Source organism: Ictidomys tridecemlineatus, chromosome 13 (assembly GCF_052094955.1).
Source record: "Ictidomys tridecemlineatus isolate mIctTri1 chromosome 13, mIctTri1.hap1, whole genome shotgun sequence".
In the NCBI taxonomy this organism is placed as follows: Eukaryota; Metazoa; Chordata; class Mammalia; order Rodentia; family Sciuridae; genus Ictidomys; species Ictidomys tridecemlineatus.
In genome coordinates this window covers 45148539-45167783 of record NC_135489.1, presented here as the reverse complement: position 1 = coordinate 45167783, position 19245 = coordinate 45148539, and the positions used below count along the sequence as shown (strand labels likewise).

Below are 19245 nucleotides of genomic sequence, written 5' to 3'. Positions count from 1 at the left end.
CATTCTTATCACTGCATTATGTTCCATTGAATGAACAAGACTCAATTAATTTATTCTCTTTAGAGATATTTGGGTTCTGGATTAAAGCTGTTTCAATTAGTGCTACTATGAACATTCTTACATATGAGTTTTGGTGAATATATGTAAACATTTCTATAGGGTATATGCCTAGGAGTGGATTTGCAAGGTCATAGGATATGTGTAGGTAGAGCTTTGGTAAATACTGCCCAGTGGTGTGCTGGTATATTTTGACAACTGGCTCTGGGGTGGGTGCTGATTACTAGTTTCTGAGTGTTATATTCCCATTCTGCATAATTTCAGGCAACCAAAGTGAAGTCAGCTAGCTCACATGATACCTAAATTTTAGCAATTTCTCTGTAAGCTAGTACATATAAACTCCAGCATAGCATTCATATTGGCAAGCAGTTTTCCAAAGTGTTTATACTAGTGGACACTCTTACCAGTGGTAAATGCAAGTTCTAGTCACAATATGTCTATATCTAGTAAAGCCTTTCTTATTTTAATTAAGCTCTTAAGATGTGTGTGCTGGCATCAGTTTATGGTTTTAATTTGTATTTCCCAGATGATTAATAATGTTAAACACCTTTGATTGCTACATTTTATATCTGAACTGAGTTACTAGAAATATTTTTTTTCCCTCTCTTCCAGGAATGAAAAGTTAGAGCTTGTTATCAACTTCAGATCAGATGTAGGGAATTTAATTATACGTTTGCATTTCTGAGGGCCCCCAAACCCATCACCACCCCACTGGTATAATCCAGGAACTTAATCATTTCTTGCCATCACTTTTATAGTTGTAAAAATATGAGTTATACATCTCCCCTAACTAGGATACTAGGATTAAATAAGATGCCTTTTAGGTCTAGGGATGTAGCTTAGTGATAGAGTGCTTGTTTAGCATGTGTGAGGCCCTGGGTTCAATCCCCAGTCAGTAACACACACACATACACACATACATACACACCCACATATACATACAAAAGGTTTCTGTGGTGATTAGCATGTGAAAAGAATTCAATAAAGTCTTTTACTTTTAGATAGGCTATTTCTGAAGATTTTAACAGTACCTAGAATTCTAGGTTGGCATTGGGATTACCAAGATCTTCAGTTTCCTAGGGAGATAATAGTGTACAGTAGTTAAGAATCTGTTGGATTTGAATCCTATATCTACTTTTCTCTAGTCTTGCAAGTTTGGGAAAGTTATGTTTTTCTGTACTGAGATTTAAAAAGCTTATAAAGCAATTGAGTGACTATCATTGATCACACTTGCTTGCAAATTTTATCTTGTCTTTCTCTTTCGTATTGTCATGCTTGGTAGATGTGGTTCACAAAGCAAGACAGAACAAAGTCAGGACTTGAAGCTAAGAGGTAAAATAGCACATGTATCTCAGCCATCCATGGCTTGATATCAAAGGACTACTTAGTTACAGAGAAACAAGGGGGAATTCTGGAATATAAACCAGAGGTTGGCAAGCTTTTTCTGTAATCATTCATATATTAAATGTTTTTGGTTTTATGGGCCATATAGTCACAATTACTCAATTTTGTTGTAGGTTGAAAGTAGCCATACACAATATGTAAATGAATATCATAGTTGTATTTCTTTCTGGGGGGTGGATGCCGGGGATTGAACTCAGGGGTACTCAACCACTGAGCCACATCCTCAGTCCTATTTTGTATTTTATTTAGAGACAGGATCTCAGTGAGTTGCTTAGTACCTCACCATTGCTGAGGCTGGCTTTGAACTTGCGATCCTCCTGCCCCTTCCAAGTCACTGGGATTAGAAGCATGCACCACTGTGTCCAGCTCCCCATAGTTGTATTTTAATAAAACTATGGATAATGAATTTTATGTGATGTTCATGTTTTATGAAATATTATTCTTTGGATTTTTCCCCCAACTGTGTAAAAATGTAAAAACCATTCTTGAATCATAAGCCAAACTATGGTCTACACACTATAGTTTGCCAACCCCTTGTATAAACCACGAAAAAGGGAGAGACAGGCTAGAGTTATAGCTCAGTGGTATAATACTTGCCTAGTATGTGTGAGGCCCTGGATTTGATCCCAGAACCACAAAAAAAATAAGCGGGGGGGGGGGGGGATTGACAAGTCACACAGTACAAAGTTAACATAGGATTTTGCATCTGAGTATAGGGACGAGGCTTTCTTTCCCTTTTAACTCAGATTTTTTAGTTGGGATTCTCTACAGGGACAAGAAATGAATCACAAATATGTGTTTGTAATTAAGGAGAGGTAGAGTTTGAAGTCTTAGATTTAAATTGTGTTTCCAGTTCTTGAACATGGAGTCATCTTAGACAAGTTCTTAGACAATGTCTTTGAACCTAATTTTCCTCATCTGTAAAATGGGGCTAATAATTCTAGGATTTTTGGAAGGGTTGAATGAAATGAGATAATGGGTGAAATGTCATTTATCATTGGAGAAGAAAGGAGATCAAATTGGTCTGTAGTCAAAAGATATTGGTACAAAGGAGTGTCAAGAGAAAAGCCAAGTGATAGATGATAATGGTCTGAACTGAACTTTTCTCCTCCCTGTCTCCCTCCCTCCCTCCCTCCCTCCCTCCCTCCCTCCCTCCCTCCCTCCCTCCCTCCCTCCCTCCCTCCCTCCCTCCCTTCCTTCCTTCCTTCCTTCCTTCCTGTGCTAGGGATCAAACCCAGGGCCTTCAGCCTGTTAAGCACATACTCTACAACTGAGCTTTACCCCCAACCCTGAACTGAGCTATTGATAGTGGTGATGGAAGAAGTAGAAAAATTTAGATATATTGGGGTAATAAAATAGAGAGGACTTGCTAATGTGAATGCTGAGGGAGAAGGAGGAGTTAAGATTGGCATTCAGTTAGGCATATGATGGTCCATTCAAATCTCACCTGGTTTCCTAGTGGGAAGCCATTTCACCTATTTCAATCCCTGGATTCCTGCAGTGGTGTTGCTCTGCCTCATTTGCATGATGCCCTTTGGCACAGCTATCTGCCAAATGCTGTCAATCTTGATATAATGCTGAAGTTCTAACAGAACAAATAAGCATTGGGCAAAGGAGAAGCCAGTCCTCAGAGAAAATAGGATTTCCTAAGGATGGAACTTATAGAAACTTCCCTGAAAAGAGAAAAGAAGTGACCCAATAAGCATTATGGAAGAATTTCAAGTCAAAGCAGAAGACTGTTTGGAGCCCAGACAGAAACTGAATCAGGAAACGAGTGGTGGAAATCAAGAAGGAAGAAAGCTGACTGTACAAGTGTGATTCTCTATTACTGGGACATGTGGGAGGGCATGAATGAGTAAATTCAGAAGAATCTTTTCTCCTTTCAACGGAGACACATCTATTGAATTATACAATAGCACAGTTTAAAGCCAAAAGGTAATTTAGACATAAGACTAAAGAGGCTTTTTCAAAGAAGTTATCATTTGTAGCAAGTATGATTTGACAGAATCAAGACTCTAAGAATGTATAGAAGCAAATTGTCTATAGCTTTGAAATAGGGCTGGCGGTTTAGCTTAATGGCCTGGGTTTAAACAAACAAAAAGGAACAGATTGAACTAGATGTTCAAGTTGTATCATGGAGAAAGAATATATGTAGTTCCAGGGAAAATGAGCATAGTATGGATAAATTAGGCATCAATGTTGACTCTTTGGGAAACTCTGTTTAAACTCAGTATTATCTATTTTTTGTTCTATCTCTCTTAGATTGTTGCATTAAAAACACTTTAGAAAGTAATAGGACCCATTGAATATGACACCAAAACCACAGGCAACAAAAGTAAAAATACAAAAATTAGACTGCATCTAAATTAAAACCTGTATATCAAAAACATAACAGACTGAATAGGCAACTTATGGAATGAGAAAATATTTGCACATCATGTATCTGTTAAGGAGTTAATATCCAGAATACCTAAAGAACTATAGCTCAACAACAATGACAATGACAAAAATCAGGCAATCCAGTTAAAAAATGTGCAAAGGATTTGAACAAACACATTTCCAAAGAAAATGTACAAATGGACAACAGACACATGAACAGATGCTCATCATCACTCATCATTAAAGAAATGGCTAATCAAAATCACATTATCACCTCATACAATAGGATGACTACTATCAATAATTAGTGTTGGCAAGGATGTGTACCATGCCCCTTGCACACTGTTGGGAATGTACAATGGTGCAGCCATTATGGAACTATGGTGATTCCTCAAAAAATTAAAAATAGAATTACCGTGTGATTTCATTTCTAGATATATAACCCAAAGAACTGAAAAAACAGTCCCAAAGAGGTATTCTACATTTATGTTCATAGCAGTATTATTCACAATGGCCAAAAGAGATATTCCACACCTATGTTCATAGCAGTGTTATTCACAATACCCAAAAGTAGAAGCAACTTGTGAACATCAAAAGATAACTAATAAGCAAGCTGGGTGTGGTGGTGCATGCCTGTAATTCCAGCTACTTGGGAGGCTGAAGCATGAGAATCACAAATGTGAGACCAACCTGGGCAACTTGGCAAGACCCTGTGTCAAGAAGAACGGAGTATGTAGCTAAGTGGTAGAATACTTGCCTGGCATGTGCAGGACCTTATATTTGATCACTAATACCCACACACAAAGATGAAAGATAAATAATAGAACAAAAGTAAAATGTGGTAAATAAATTACAATGGGTAATTCAGCCATAAAATGGATGGAAATTCTTACATCTGCTATAGCAAGGATATACCTGGAGCACATTATGCTAAGTAAAATAAATCAGATACAAGAAGACAAATACTCCATGGTTCTACTAATAAAAGGAACCTAGAGTAGTCAGATTTATAGAGACAGAAAGGAGAATGGTGGTTTCCAGAGGTTGGGTGGAGGGAAGAATGGAGAGTCAACTATAAGGTTTCAATTTTACAAGATGAAGAGTTCTGGAGGAAAAGAGTACAATAGTGTGAAAGTACTAACACCACTAAACGGAACTGTACACTTAAAAATGGTGAAGATGGCAAATCTTACGAGTATTTTACCACAAGTTTAAACAAGGTAATTAGATCCTTGTAATTAGATAGCAGTAGCTTTTTTCCAATTGGCTGGTAACATGGCAAGCAGAAAGAGATCTGGTAGGAAGTAGCTGATGACAGTTGTTCAAAGGCCTGGGGCAGATGAGTAGGAGAAAAAAGTCCTACTTGAAATACAGTGTTTAGAGGATAGTACTGGTAGAAGGCTACCTCACTGTTTCTTTTTTTTCTTTCTTTCTTTCTTTCTTTCTTTCTTTCTTTCTTTCTTTCTTTCTTTCTTTCTTTCTTTCTTTCTTTCTTTCTTTCTTCCTTCATTTTAAATGTATTTAGAGCCTTTGCTTAGAGTCAATTGGCTGGAGTGCTGGGACTTCTACATGGAAATGAAATGGAAAAGTTGGTCAAGAGGCCAGTCATGGAGGATCTTGAAAGTCCCTGATAAAGAGCAATGTGAAGGAACTGGAGGATTTAAGAAGAGTGATGCAAAACATCAGATCTGTATTCTAGAAAGATAACTCTGGTTACTAGGTAGGGAATGGATTGAAAGGTAACAAGTAGATGATGAGAAATATTTCAGAGGTTATGGCAGTAATATGGAGATGGTGATGGTTGGAACTTTGATAATGGCAATGCAGTTGAAAATACGTAGACAAATGTGAAAAGTTTAGGAGGCAAAATTATAATCTGATAATAAATTGGATGATAGATGAGTTATTGGCATAGTTTTTCATAGATCTACCTGTTGAACATCCTTGTTTTATTTTCTGGAGATTTCTTTGATACTTCCATTTCATGGCCAAAAAGCACATGAAAAGATGTTCTACGCCATTAGTCATTAGAGAAATGCAAATCAGAACTGCAGAGAGATACCACTTTACATCCACTAGAAAAAACTGTTAATATATAAAAGCAGAGAATTGTTAGAATGCAGAGAAATTGGAAGCTTTGTACATTGCCAGTGATGTTAAATGGTGTCACTGCTTTGGAAAAGTTTGAGGTGCCTTAAAATATCAAACATGGAGTTATCATTTGTCCCACAATTCCACTTTAGATTATATACTTAGGAACATTGAAAACTTTTTTTTTTTTTTTTTTTTTGCCGGGGGAGTGGGGGAAACAAGGTTGCACCCAGGGGCAGTTTACTACTTGAGCTGAATCCCCAGCCCTTTTGATTTTTTATTTTGAGACAAGGTCTCAGTTGCTGAGACTGGCTTCAAACTTGCAATCCTTCTTACTCAGAAACCCCAATAACTGGGAATATGGGTATGTGTACCTGTGCCTGGCAAAACACATGCCCACACAAAGAAGTTGTATGTGAATGTTATCATAACATTGTTCATAATAACCAAAATTGGAAACAACCCTAATGTCCAATCGTGGATGAATAGATAAACTGTGGTGTATCCATACAATGGAATCTGGTTCAGCAATAAGAAGAAATGGATTAATTATTAATTCATGCTACAGCAGGATGAACCTTGAAAGCAAGCTATGTGAAAGAAGTCACAAAGACCACTTATTATATGATTCTATATGTAGCATGTCCTGAATAGACAAACCTCTGAAATCAGAAAGTAGATGGTAGTTACCAGTGCCTGGGAGGAGACGACTGGGGGTGAGGGAATGGAGAATGACTCAGGGCATGGGGTTTCTTTCTGGGGTGAAGAAATTCAGTTGTACTACTTTGTAAACATACTGTAGTGTACTAAAACATACTGAATTGTACACTTCAAAAGGGTAACTTATTGTGATAAATTTTATCTCCATAAAAAGTTGAAAGCAGAGTCTGGGGTTTGATCCTTAGCACAACATAAAAATAAAATAAAATAAAAGGTATTGTGTCCACCTACAACTAAAAAAAAGTTAAAAACAAAGATATATATGATTGTCAACACTTGGAGGATGGTTTATAAAAAAGATACGTCATATGTGCCAAAATAATATTTGTAGAGCATTTTATATGGAATATATTTTCAATAAAATTATAAATCTATTATTAAAACATACTGAAAAGCATCAATAAGTTATACAGATATTTGCAATGTGAATTTCTGAAATGTTTCCTTGTTGAGATGATACAGTTTCAGCTTAAACGAGTGTCTAGTTTTACAGTTTCGTATGTAAGAAAGAAAAATAATTAAATTCTCATCCCAATGAAGAATTTATTTTTTAAAATCATATTTCGTGTTACTCTAGTTTATTTCAGTATTTGGAAAACAAAAGACAAGTATGTGCACTTATAATCGCAGTTGCATTTACAAAATTAACCAGGATATTTTGGGTCCACTGTAGAATAATAACATGATATGTAATTCCTTTATCATTTGTTTCCCTAAAGGTAAATAAAAGTAGGGCTGGGGCTATAGCTCAGTGACAGAGCACTTGCCTAGTGCATGTGAGGCACTGGGTTCAATCCTTAGCACTGCATAAAAATAAAATAAAGGCATTCTATCTATGTACAACTACAAAAAATTTTTTTAAAGTAAATTAAAATGGCTATTCAGACATTAATAATCATAATCCATTCTGTAAAATATAGTCTGAAAACCAAATAAGTCAACTAATGTACTGGAAAGATTGTTTTGATATGTGAGGTTATTGATGAATGAACACTAATACACAAGTGTGTGTGACAATAGACAACTCCCAATAACTTGGTCACTATAGGTTTCAACAATTTCATTCAAAATTTGGGTGGATATGTATAAACTGTATTTATACAGTGGAGGCCTTGTGAGCAAGGTGGTACTTACAGTTCTTAAAATTGCATCCTCAAAAAATAAATAGATAAGTATGACTTAAAGTTGAGTTGATTTTATAATTTTCCATTCATAGCATGCAAGTTATTGCTAATGATCTTTTAAAGAAGACCTGAAGGAGTGGGAACTCTCCTCAATCTATACTCTTCTTTGCATCATTCATTATTAGCTCAGTAACAAGAGGCACAAGGATGTCTTTACATTCTTCCACAATTTCAAATTATCTTTCAAAAATAGGCAATGTTTATGCTTAGTCAACTTCCATGATCTTCCCACTAACAAAGATGTAGTTGCCATTTTATGTATTTCTTAATTCGAGACTTTAAAAGTAGATATTCTACAGAGCATTCGGTGAGAAGGGGACAGAAAGAAGGGTTGCTAAACACAGTGGTAGCTGTATAGTGTATGATAAGGTAAGTAAGTAAACAAAATGACAGCAACCCCTGAAGATAAGATTGTAAAGGGGCACAAATGGGTCTGCTGAGTGGTTCAGCTCAGAAATTATCAAGTATTTGTTCTATGGACTGTGTTTGGTAATAAGGAAAGAGAAAGCAACCTAACAACCCTGGGGATCTTAAATTGTAGCCTTAGAATATGGTGAATTGCCTTTAATGAAGTGGGTTGCCAGGTGGATAACTCAGGAAAAAGAATACTGATGAATCATGTTGGACCAAATCTCATTGTCTTACCTGATGTGAAAATAAGAGTTGGTTAGGTACAAAGTTCAGAGTTTTATTCTATTTGAATTTATTTTTAAATTATTGAACTTTACTCCTAAGTGTCAAATCTTTTTCACACTTATATGTTAGCCACCCCAAACACACCTGATGTATATCTAACTATTCTTATAAAATAGTTATGGTACTCTAAAAATTCAAATTCTATAAATTAGCCAGGTGCAGTGTCTCATGCCTGTAATCCCGGTGGCTTGGGAAGCTGAGGCAGGAGGATCTTGATTTCAAAGCCAGCCTCAGCAAAAGTGAGGCACTAAGCAATTCAGTGAGACCTTGTCTCTAAATGAAATACAAAATAGAGCTGGGGATGTGGCTTAGTGGTCAAGAGTCCCTTAGTTCAATCCCCAGTACTCCCCCCCCCAAAAAAATCTATGAATTAAAACAAACACACACACACACACACACACACACACACACACACACACACACACATAAAACTCCAGGTAATATTTATTATAAGTAATCTTCATAGGTGGATTCACCATTTGACACAACCCATTTGCAGAAACTGTTCCATAATCATGGATTTTAATGTGTAAAAGTTCAGGCTTAAGCCCTTTTAATTAAGACTGTAGAACAATTAAAGTCTTTTATATTCAATTAGCAATTTCCTATTAAATAATGAATTAACATAACTTTATTTTAGTGTTTCAATGCCTGTTGGCATTGTTCAGGTCCTTTCATTTAATCCCTTAAATGTGCTTATATAGTTAAGAACAGAGATAAACCTCATTTCACTTTGACCAGTGACTGTGAAAAGCACATGCCAGGCAATTATACATTGAGTTAAATATTCATCTTGCTAGAACGTTCAGAAGGACACAGTCAGAGTCTTTTATTTGGGGAGAGGGTTATGCATACCAGGGATTGAACCCAGCTGCTTAAAAACTATCAGAGCCACATCCCCAGCCCTAGAGTCAATCTTCCCCTTCAGATGAGGGGTTCTGCAAGCTGGTCTCCAGTAAGTTTCATTTCCTTTCATAGGGATTAAAATCATCACCACACAGAGACTTTCTAGCAGGTTTATATTTAGAGAAGAAGAGGAAGCAGAAGGACCAGGCTGTTTTCTTCTTGAGACAATTTTGTCATTTCTTTATAACAATTTTCTTCTTTCATTCTTTTTTGGTCTTTTTTCTCCTTTTTTCCTTCTTTAAGCTGCCTTACTTTTTCTGTATGATTTTGAGTTCCTTAATTCTTCTTTACTTCTGTGGAAACAGCTGCTAAAGCTCTTCATCCTTCTTCTTGGTTGTTGTGTTCCTGCAGCTACTTCTTTATCTCTCCATCATTCATCCAGTTTTGAAGAATTACCAAAAATAAGTGGAGTCAAGTAAAAGATTGACTCTGAAGACCTAGGTTATCCAAACTCTGGATATTTCACATAAAGGTTTAGCCCTTGATGTGTACCTGGGAGATGACTTTTAAGCTCTTGGAGTGTTTTGCATGTGAAAAGTGTTTTTGCCAATTTTGCCTATTGGTGTCCTTCAGCTAATTGATGTCCTTCAGCTATTGTGTCCATCATAGCTATGAGTGGTGCACTGGGTGGCATGTACCCTTGTAGATGGCTCAGTTTCAGGACATGAATATGAAGTAAGACACAGCTAGATACAGCACCCAAATTAAAAAATCCCACACAGAGCCCTCAAATGTTAACCATAAAGTAGACCCTTTCCCTTTGTCTGAAAATTGAGTCCCTAGCAAAAATTGAGTCTAAGAAAGGTAAACTTTGGGAAGATGGTTGTCATTACTCTTCTTTGAGGAAAAACCCTTGCCTACTAGAATTGACCTTGCAGGTTCCTGACTCATTCTCTCCTTAGTCCTTGGTGATCACACCTGCTGACTCCCAGTGACTAGAATCTACATTTCCTTGTCCTGGGAATTTCTCTGGTGGCCTAAGACTGAGATGTATTTGTATCTGTGTTATGGGCCAGGGTATATGGGCAATGACCAAACAGACTCCATTTTACCCTGAGACTCATGGGTAAGCCCCACCTCTGTACCCATTAATAGTTACCTAGCATAGCATACTTGGCAACACAAAATAGCAATTCTTATACAATATAAAATTGTTCTCTTTGGTTTCCATTTTTCTTGGGCAGTGTACCCTGTCCGAGATTGATTGTCTAGATGTTAGTAACCATTCTCTAACTAGTTCTGAACTAGGGTCATTTTGATCCACTTCCCTTCTGCTTGCTTGCTGCTATGCCAACCTGGAAAGTCCCACGGGAAATACCAGTGTACCCATTGCATTGTCTTGCTTACTGCCCAATTCAGCTTCTGTACTTGCTTGCTTGTAGCTATGTCAACCCGGATGTGGGTTTTGCATTTTTTTTTTTTTGCCTTTAAATATCCTAAAATACTCAGGACTATTCCTTGCAGAGACAGTTATGGTTGGGAGTGGGGGGTCCCTGCCCCCCGTCAGCTACCACCTAAATAAAGACTCTTCAATTTGAACAAAACTGGAACTTGGTGTGTTTTCTGAGTGACCTGACCCACAACATCTCAGGCTGCAAAAAGTTGCTTGATGTTGTTGCACTCTTACTGGTTGTCTTTCCCCTACTTTTAGTATTTCCCCGAATCATATATTAGTTAAATTACTTGAACTCAAATCCATGTTTTAGGACCTGCTTCTGGGATAGCACAAATGAAGAGACCTGTAATTGACTTCTTGAGTACTCCTTAACCTGCTCTACTTTCTCTTCTTTGTTGGTTCTGAATACAGATTAATTCTTGATGCATGTTTGAGTAGCTCTTCATTCATTGGGGTGGAGAGGGATTGAGTGTTATGTCACTGGTTTTGTGATTCTACTTTCTTGAGCTGTACCAGCTGTGCCTTGCTATACAAGCTTTTAGAGATGGCCCAAGAGAACACTCAGTCTTTATTTTCATTCTGTCATCTGCATTTTTCCTTAAAGTCTTTTTTCTTTAGCCTCTCCCTTTCTCACTTAAAGGCCTTGCCCTTCCATTTCCAAGGATTTTTTTTTCTACTCCTCTAATGAAAAGACCAAGTCTTGGCATTTTCTCATATTATGCAATTTTTGCTCTAATGCTGTCTGCTTTCTGTTGGGGGAGGGATGTGAACTCTTGTCCTAGAAGAGAGAGGAGAGGTAGTGGGGAGAAAGGTGTTGGGGAGCAGGAAATGTGGATGAAAAACTACAACCATTGTAGCTCTTGTCCTAAAGTGTCTGGATTGTGAACTGTACTAATGGTGATAATTAAGGTTTGATTGCTAAAGAAGACTCACAGAAACCAAAATGACAGTGTTTACTACTCTGTGGTTTGTTGCAAGGATCCTATATTACACCAGCATTAAAAGAAGGAAATGCCTCATAGTCAAAGGTTCTTTACCACAGTGCTGGAGAAGCCAGGCCTGAGTTCCAGATGTCCTCTCCTTGAAAAGCCACATACGTGCTGCCTCTCTAGGACCAGGAACCACCGACATGTGCATGGAACACCTTGATTCCAGGGAGCCCCAAATGGAGTTTCAGCTGGGGCTTCTGAAACCTTGCTGGTCCCAGAGGCATACTATTGCTAAGTAATCGACTCTACCAGCAAAGCCCCTTTTGTCTCACGGTGACCAAGTGCAAATCATCAATCTCCGGTAACAAGAAACAATTCTGAAAGCTGGAACAAACTGTCCCCCAATTCCTCAGACTCATAGTTATGAAAGATACTCTTAATCAGTACGTCTTATGGCTTGATCAGTGTCAGTCCTTGCAGATATGTAAGCAAGATGACTCAGGGCAATTCCAGGTCTTCTGACATTAATTGTAACAATATAGTTCATACCACCCCCTCAACTAGGATCAAGGCTAACTGACACCTCTTCATTTGGCAGCAATTACCTGCTGTATGGCATTGTATAATCACGTAGACAATCAAAAAGCACCTAATTCAAACATCTGTAATAACTGATAAGGGTTGGTATGAATTTAAACAGAGAATTGATCAATCCAATAATACTAGCACAAAATACAAACTGTCTCATATTTTGCATTAACTTTATACCCCTTTTGCCTGCCTGATTTAAGCTATGGGTACTCTAAAGTAATTCATCTATTGAATGATTTCAAGAATACTAATTATGACTCATCAAGTCTAAATCTTCCTCAAGTCAATTTATCACAACCTCATAATAAGTTTTATTAGCTTCTAGAGTATTAAGTTTACCTATGGTTTCAATATTCACCATATACTAGGATCCTGCAGTACTCTAATACATGGTTTAATATAAATTAGACATAATTGTATAGGATTATTTTCTCCCTCCCAACAAAAGCTACCTTTTCTAGTGGATGTATATGTTAAAATCCACGTCTCTATTATTTTAGCACTCCAAACCTTTAGTAAACATAACCACATTCCTTTTCTTGGGTTACATGGTTTGACGGATAGTATTTCCCTGTGAGGAATGTCCCAAAACAAGGCCCATCTGTTCCCTATTGTAAATCCTCTAGTCCTGTTTGAAATGTGTCCAATATCCACAAATTGCACTATGGGAAAAGAATGGTTAGCACTTAGTTGTGGCACTAAAATAGTTAAAGAGAATTTCAATAGGTTGTATTCTCCAATTACAAATTTCCATAGATTGGGTAACCTATTAGCCTCCCATAAGTGCACACCTTATGTTTCTGCAATGAGAATCCCTGGCCATTGGGCCTGGGATGGTTCCGTCTCCATTTAAATTAAGATATCTAATAACCCAGCTGTGTTGACATGCAAGCTCATTCCCACACTGGGTTTGGGCATATTGTCTTAGTGTCTGCTCTGATTGCAAAGCCCATTTTACCAGTGCTAGGTTGCCATTTCTATTGCCACCCTGGTCTTTCTTTCTGGAGGAGGATGTCTTGGAGGTTTCCCTTTTGCACTGGAAATCTTTTTATTTGTTTTCTTTCAAAATATTCTTTTCCCATCTACAGTGAATTCCCAGCCCAGCTCCAAATTCTCACACGAATCTTCATTTTGATAAGGCCAATGCAATTTGATCCATGAGAAGTGTTGTTGATATTGAGTACTAATTTCTTTCTTATGATCAAGAATTAAACTTGGATCCAACAGCGTTGGCCCCCTCAGGCTAGGGCCATGTGAGAACTAGTCACTATTAAGTGGGTTTTGCTTTGGTGATGCTATAATGTTTCTCGCAGTCATCCACACAGACTTTCTGGCTTTTCATTCTCAGGAATGTAAGCCCACAAAGTAAGATTTAGTTGTTTCCAAGTGTCCCAATTGCTCCTCCCCTCTTTTTTTCCCCCACTTTTTAATTGCTAGAATTCATTGTTACATATTCTTTCATGCATATAATATAATTTGGCCAATATCATTCCCCAGCATTTTCCTTTTCCCTCCCCTTCTCCCTGGCTCTGGTTCCTCTCCTCTACTGATCTCCTTTCAATTTTTATGAGATTTTCCCCATTCCACCTTTCTTTCTTTCTTTTTTCTAGCTTTCACATATGAGAGAAAACTCATGACTCTTGACTTTCTGAATTTGGCTTATTTCACTTTTAACATGAGGTTCTCAAGTTTCATTTTTCTTTATGACTGAATAAAACTCCATGGTGTATATATATACACATTTTTAAAAAATCAGTTCATTTGTTTGTGGACACCTAGACTGGTTCCATAATTTGACTATTGTGAATTGTGCTGCTATAACATGAGCATACATATATTGCTACAGTATGCTGCTGACTTTAATTCTTTAGGGTAAATACTGAGAGAAGTGGTATAGTGGGTCAGAACTTGGGTTCCATGCCTACTCTTTCAGTTCCTCCACCTCCTTATGGCTTTCCACCCACAATAACAAGACAAAGAGCTATTTTTACACATGATTTTTGACAGATGGGACTTTCTAGACTATCCTAGTATTTTCCTTAATTCTTCAACACTACAATTAATGGTCTTTTTATATTCAGATTAGTATTATTAAGTATATTCTCCAGATTGAACTGGATATGTATTTCCATAGTTTGCTTCCCAACTTAGGAACTTAATAATAACCCTGTCCTGTGAAATGAAACCCAAAAGACAGTCACATTAGTATTGTTCCTAGAGTTACGGTCCGAGCTTCCATCTGTTCATTCATTTTGAGGACATAGACCACTCTTTGAAGCATGTGTATATTCATTGGGTTGGCTATTATTCTGCTTATTTCTTAGTTGTTCAGAAGTGGAGATTTGGGAGCAAAAAAGTCCTTTATTCCAAGAGGTATCTGAAGTTAAATTTAAGAGAATATCATTATTTTGCTCTGAGATTCTCTTAAGGCACCACAATTATATAAGCTCTTAACCTTTTGTAACAGCTATTTATGAACTATCCTCAGCAACAATTTTCATTTTCATTAATCATTATCCACTTATTATTAACTTAAATCTACATCTTTCTCTTCGAGGTAGGTCTCTCTGGCTAAATCACAGGGCTAGCCTACATTTGCTGGTAGCAAGATGAGATTTTTCTGGGGTTTCCCCATTCTCAATCAGGAGGATCAGAGACTGAATAAATATGGAGTGGCTTGGATTGGATAAATAGAAATGGGACTATCCTTACTACCAGACAAAAAAACATTTGCAATAAGTTTCAACTTGATGAGGTGCAGGAAATAAATAATCCAATCCACCAATCCCTTTGGAATTTTTCCATTTAGGTTCAAGTTAACATTCATATTATCTTGCTTTGGAATACTACTAGACTTTGGGATCTTTAATGGCAACCCTGGTTTCAGGAGTTAACATATCTACCACTGACAAAGAGAGCTGTATTGAAGCAGGGGAGACTTGTGCTTTAATGCCTATGTTGCCCCTTACCTCTTTCCCCCTAACTGTACTGAAAAGTGTAATCATTTATCTCACAGAACTCACTTTTAGTCCCCTTCATCTTAAGTTGTGAAACATAACACTGTTGGCTTATAGACCAGCCCTTTGATTCTTTGTCATGTTCTTTTTTAAAAATATATATATATTTTTTAGTTGTAGATGGACACAACACCTTTATTTTTCTATGGTGCAGAGGATTGAACTCAGTGCCTTCCCCATGCAAGCCGAGCACTCTACCACTGAGCTACAACCCCAGCCCCTGTCATGCCCTTATTAAGCAGGCATTTTACTAATCCATTCCAATCTACTATTAATTCTCTTCTTTGAAGGTAAATAATAAATCTATCTAGTGTGTGGTATACATCCATAATTCCAGCAACTCAGGGAGGCTGATGCTAAAGGATTGTCAGCCTCAGCATCTTAGTGAGACCCTAAGCAAATGAGTGAGACCTTTTCTCAAAATAAAAAATAAAAAGGGCTGGGGATGGTAGCTCAGTGGTAGAGCACCCCTGAGTTAGATTCCCAGTACCATAAATATATGGAGAGAGAGAGAGAGAGAGAGGGTGAGTGAAAGGGAGAGGGGGAGAGAGAGTGTCAGCCCATTGATGTTGTCTAACTTAGTGTGGTCTGCATTAGCAGTGAACTGAGTGTCTTGACTTAAGGGTTACAGGCAAGAAGTCCCAAGAAGTACTTTGAATTTCTCCTCCCAGGTCTCCATGGGATTTGGTGGTGAGAATCTCTGCTTGCCCCTTGCTTCACCAGAATCTTTGTCTTTGAGAAATTGTATCTTTCTACTGTAAATTTTAAGCTAAAATAGATGTAGGTTCTGAATTCAGAGATGTTTGTATGTTTATTACTGAGATTGGATTCTGGTTTTTAAGTGATATCTAATGGATGGTAGATATTAGCTGAAATTATCAAATAAAGGAGTCCCAGGCTCAGGTTGTGGTGAGCAAGTGGGAAAGAATAGTTTTTGCCCTTCCAGTGAGGAATATAAAGAAAGGGCAAATGTAATCAATCTCTTTTACTTTAATAAATTTAAAAGCACTGAAAATGAAATTAAATTATAGTGGAGCATAATATAACAATTTCTTTATAATTAAATCAATGAAACACAGACCATATAGATGACCATATATGAAAAGGTGTTTTCACACAATTTCTGAATGCATAACTCCATTTATAAAAAAAACAAAAATGGGCAAAATTAACTTATGTTTATGGATGTCAGGATAGTGCTTGCTCATGAGGGTTGAATAACTAGAAAAGGGTAGATTTTTTTAGGTGCTTGTCAGTATAGAGGATAGTTATATGGGTATATTCAATTTGTTCAAATTCAACAATTATACACTTATGATTTGTGCACTTTCCTGTATGTGTCAGACAAATAAAAAGTAACCAAATGAAGCAAAATATATCCCTCCCCCCACAACTCACATACTATCAGGAGAGACAAGCAGGAAGACTCCTATTTTTGTTGCTCTTCATTCCTTTGTATATATTCATGTTCAGACTTGGTAACATTTTTTTTTTCCTGAAGTACTTTAACATTCCTCACAGTGAAAGTTTGCTCATGATGAATTCTTTCAGCTTTCATGTCTGAAAAAGCCTTTATTTTGATAGCTATTTGTAGTAAGCAGAGAATTCTAGGTTGACACTTCCTTCCCTTTCAGCATTTGAGCGAGGTTGCAACCACTGTACTCTTGAATGCATCGCTTCCAGGAAACCATCTGTTGTCATTCGGGTCTTTCTTATTTGGCATGTATTGTGCCTTCTCTCCCCTCAGCTGTTCTTAAGATTTTCTTCTTTTTTTTTTAATTTTATTTATTTATTGGTATGTGGTGCTGAGAATCAAACCAGTACCTCACACATGCTAGGCAAATGCTCTACCACTGAGCCACAATCCCAGCCCCAAGATTTTCTTCTTAAACTCTGTTTTGGAGCAATTTTATTTGATGTGTCTTGTGTAGTTTTCTTTATTTTTTTTAACATTTTTTTAGTTGTCAATGTACCTTTATTTTATTTATATGTGATGCTGAGAATTGAACCCAGTGCCTCACACATGCTAGACAAGCTCTCTACCTCTGAGCTACAACCCCAGCCCTTCTTTATGTTTCTTGTGTTTGTGATACAATGAGCTTCTTGGTTTATAGTTGTCATTAAACTGTAAAAGTTTTTGGTGATTAAATTTTCAAAAAAATATTTTTTTTCTGTTTCCTGCTCTGTCCTTTATTTCAGGGATTCTTCTTAGACATATATTAAGTCACTTGAATTTGTCCTACAGCTTGGTGGTGCTCTGTTAATTGTTGTTTTAAATTCTCTTTTATCTTGTATTTCATTTGGGTAGCTTGTATTACATTGTGTTCAAATTCGACAATCTTTTCTTCTGCAATGTCTGATCTGCCATTCATTATTTCCGGTGTATTTTTAGTTAGAACATTCTAGTTTTTATTTCCAGAGTTGTATTTGGATATTTAAAAAATAACTTCTCCATGTTTACATTTTTTGTAAATTTGAAATACAGGTATAACAATTCTTTTAATGCTCTTCTTTGTTAATACTAGGTTGGTTTCAATGGATTGATTTTTTTTCCCCCTCACTGTAAGTTATATTTGCTTGGATTGTAAGTTTTACATCACTGGGTTTTGAATATTTTTATATTCTGTAAATAATCTTGAGCTATGTCCAAGTCTGCAGTCAAATTACTTAGAGATAGTTTTGATTTTGATTCTTTTAAGTTTTGCTTTTAAGTGTTATTAGCAAGACCCAAGAAGTATTTAGTACAGGAGTAATTATCCCTCACTCCTAAGCAAGAGCTTTCTGCCTTGACCATCCAATGCTCTATTAATTGTCCACGTTTTCGGTCTTGCTGAGGAGAAACAGCCACTGTAACGAGCCTTGTGCGGGCACTCGGTTCTGTTTCCTCTAATCTCCTCAAATGGTTCTTTTCCCTGCCTGAGAATGTTTCTCTGCCCTGTGCTGATTAAGTACTCTGTTGAGTACATGAGGAAGGTCCTCTGCAGACCTCTAGGGTTCTTTCTTCCAGAGACCCCTCTAGTACTCCCAATTCTCAGCTCCATCTCCACATCCCAGGGAGTCAGCTAGGTTCTGCCTGGCTTTGGCCTCTGTTCCTGGGCCTTGGAAACTCTCAAGACACTATCCAAGGGCAACTTCAGGGCTCCCCTTGTTCCCCCTTCTCTCAGGGATTACTGCCCTTCATTGCCTCTTGTCCAGTGCCTTGAAAACACTTGTCCAACTTTTTGGTTGTTTCAGATGGGACAATTAAGTGATCACTCCATCTTGACATGAAGAGAGTATTTAACTGGATATACTAGTTTTAGAAACTGAATCTCACTTGAGCCCAACTTATTATCCGTGCAATGTATAAGTTGTATTTTGTAGATATTATATAATACTGCTCTACTGGGGTTGGATGAATCATATTAACTTGATTAAGAAAAAACATTTCACTGTTTTTTCGGAAATACTTTTTCAATGTCAGTTAAGGGGAAACTGTTACCACAAGTTTATACTTTATCAAGAATCAGGAAGTACTATGAGATCAGCATAAGATTAAAAAATTTTGTTTTGAGTAGGAGACTATATATTTTAGGTATCTGGTTGGAAGTTACACTTGTCAGAACTGTTTGTCTGTCTGAATTTTGCTATATTGAGCTTCTTCATCATTTGGTGTGATGTCAAATGCTAGTAGTACAAGTAGCTCGATATCAAATTATCAAATTACTTTAGCATTTTTAATGTCTTTACTAGCTTTTGCCACAATGCTAGGAAATGCTGTGGTTATTTTAGCTTTTGTAGTGGACAAAAACCTTAGACATCGAAGTAATTTTTTTTTTCTTAACTTGGCCATTTCTGATTTCTTCGTGGGTAAGTTGTGTCTTTATTTAAAATAA

The 19245-nt window shown here is 37.0% G+C and overlaps 1 protein-coding gene across 1 annotated transcript; it reads left to right on the top strand.

Annotated features, from left to right (window-relative positions):
- Positions 1-19026: 19026 nt before the first annotated feature.
- Positions 19027-19245, top strand: Hrh4 (histamine receptor H4). The gene has a single exon (XM_040270423.1). The coding sequence runs from the start codon at positions 19027-19029 to the stop codon at positions 19243-19245; it is 219 nt and encodes a 72-aa protein (XP_040126357.1).

What these genes read in the sequence shown, in the direction of transcription:
- Hrh4 (XM_040270423.1), top strand. Translation starts at nt 19,027, where the DNA reads ATGTCAAATGCTAGTAGTACAAGTAGCTCGATATCAAATTATCAAATT.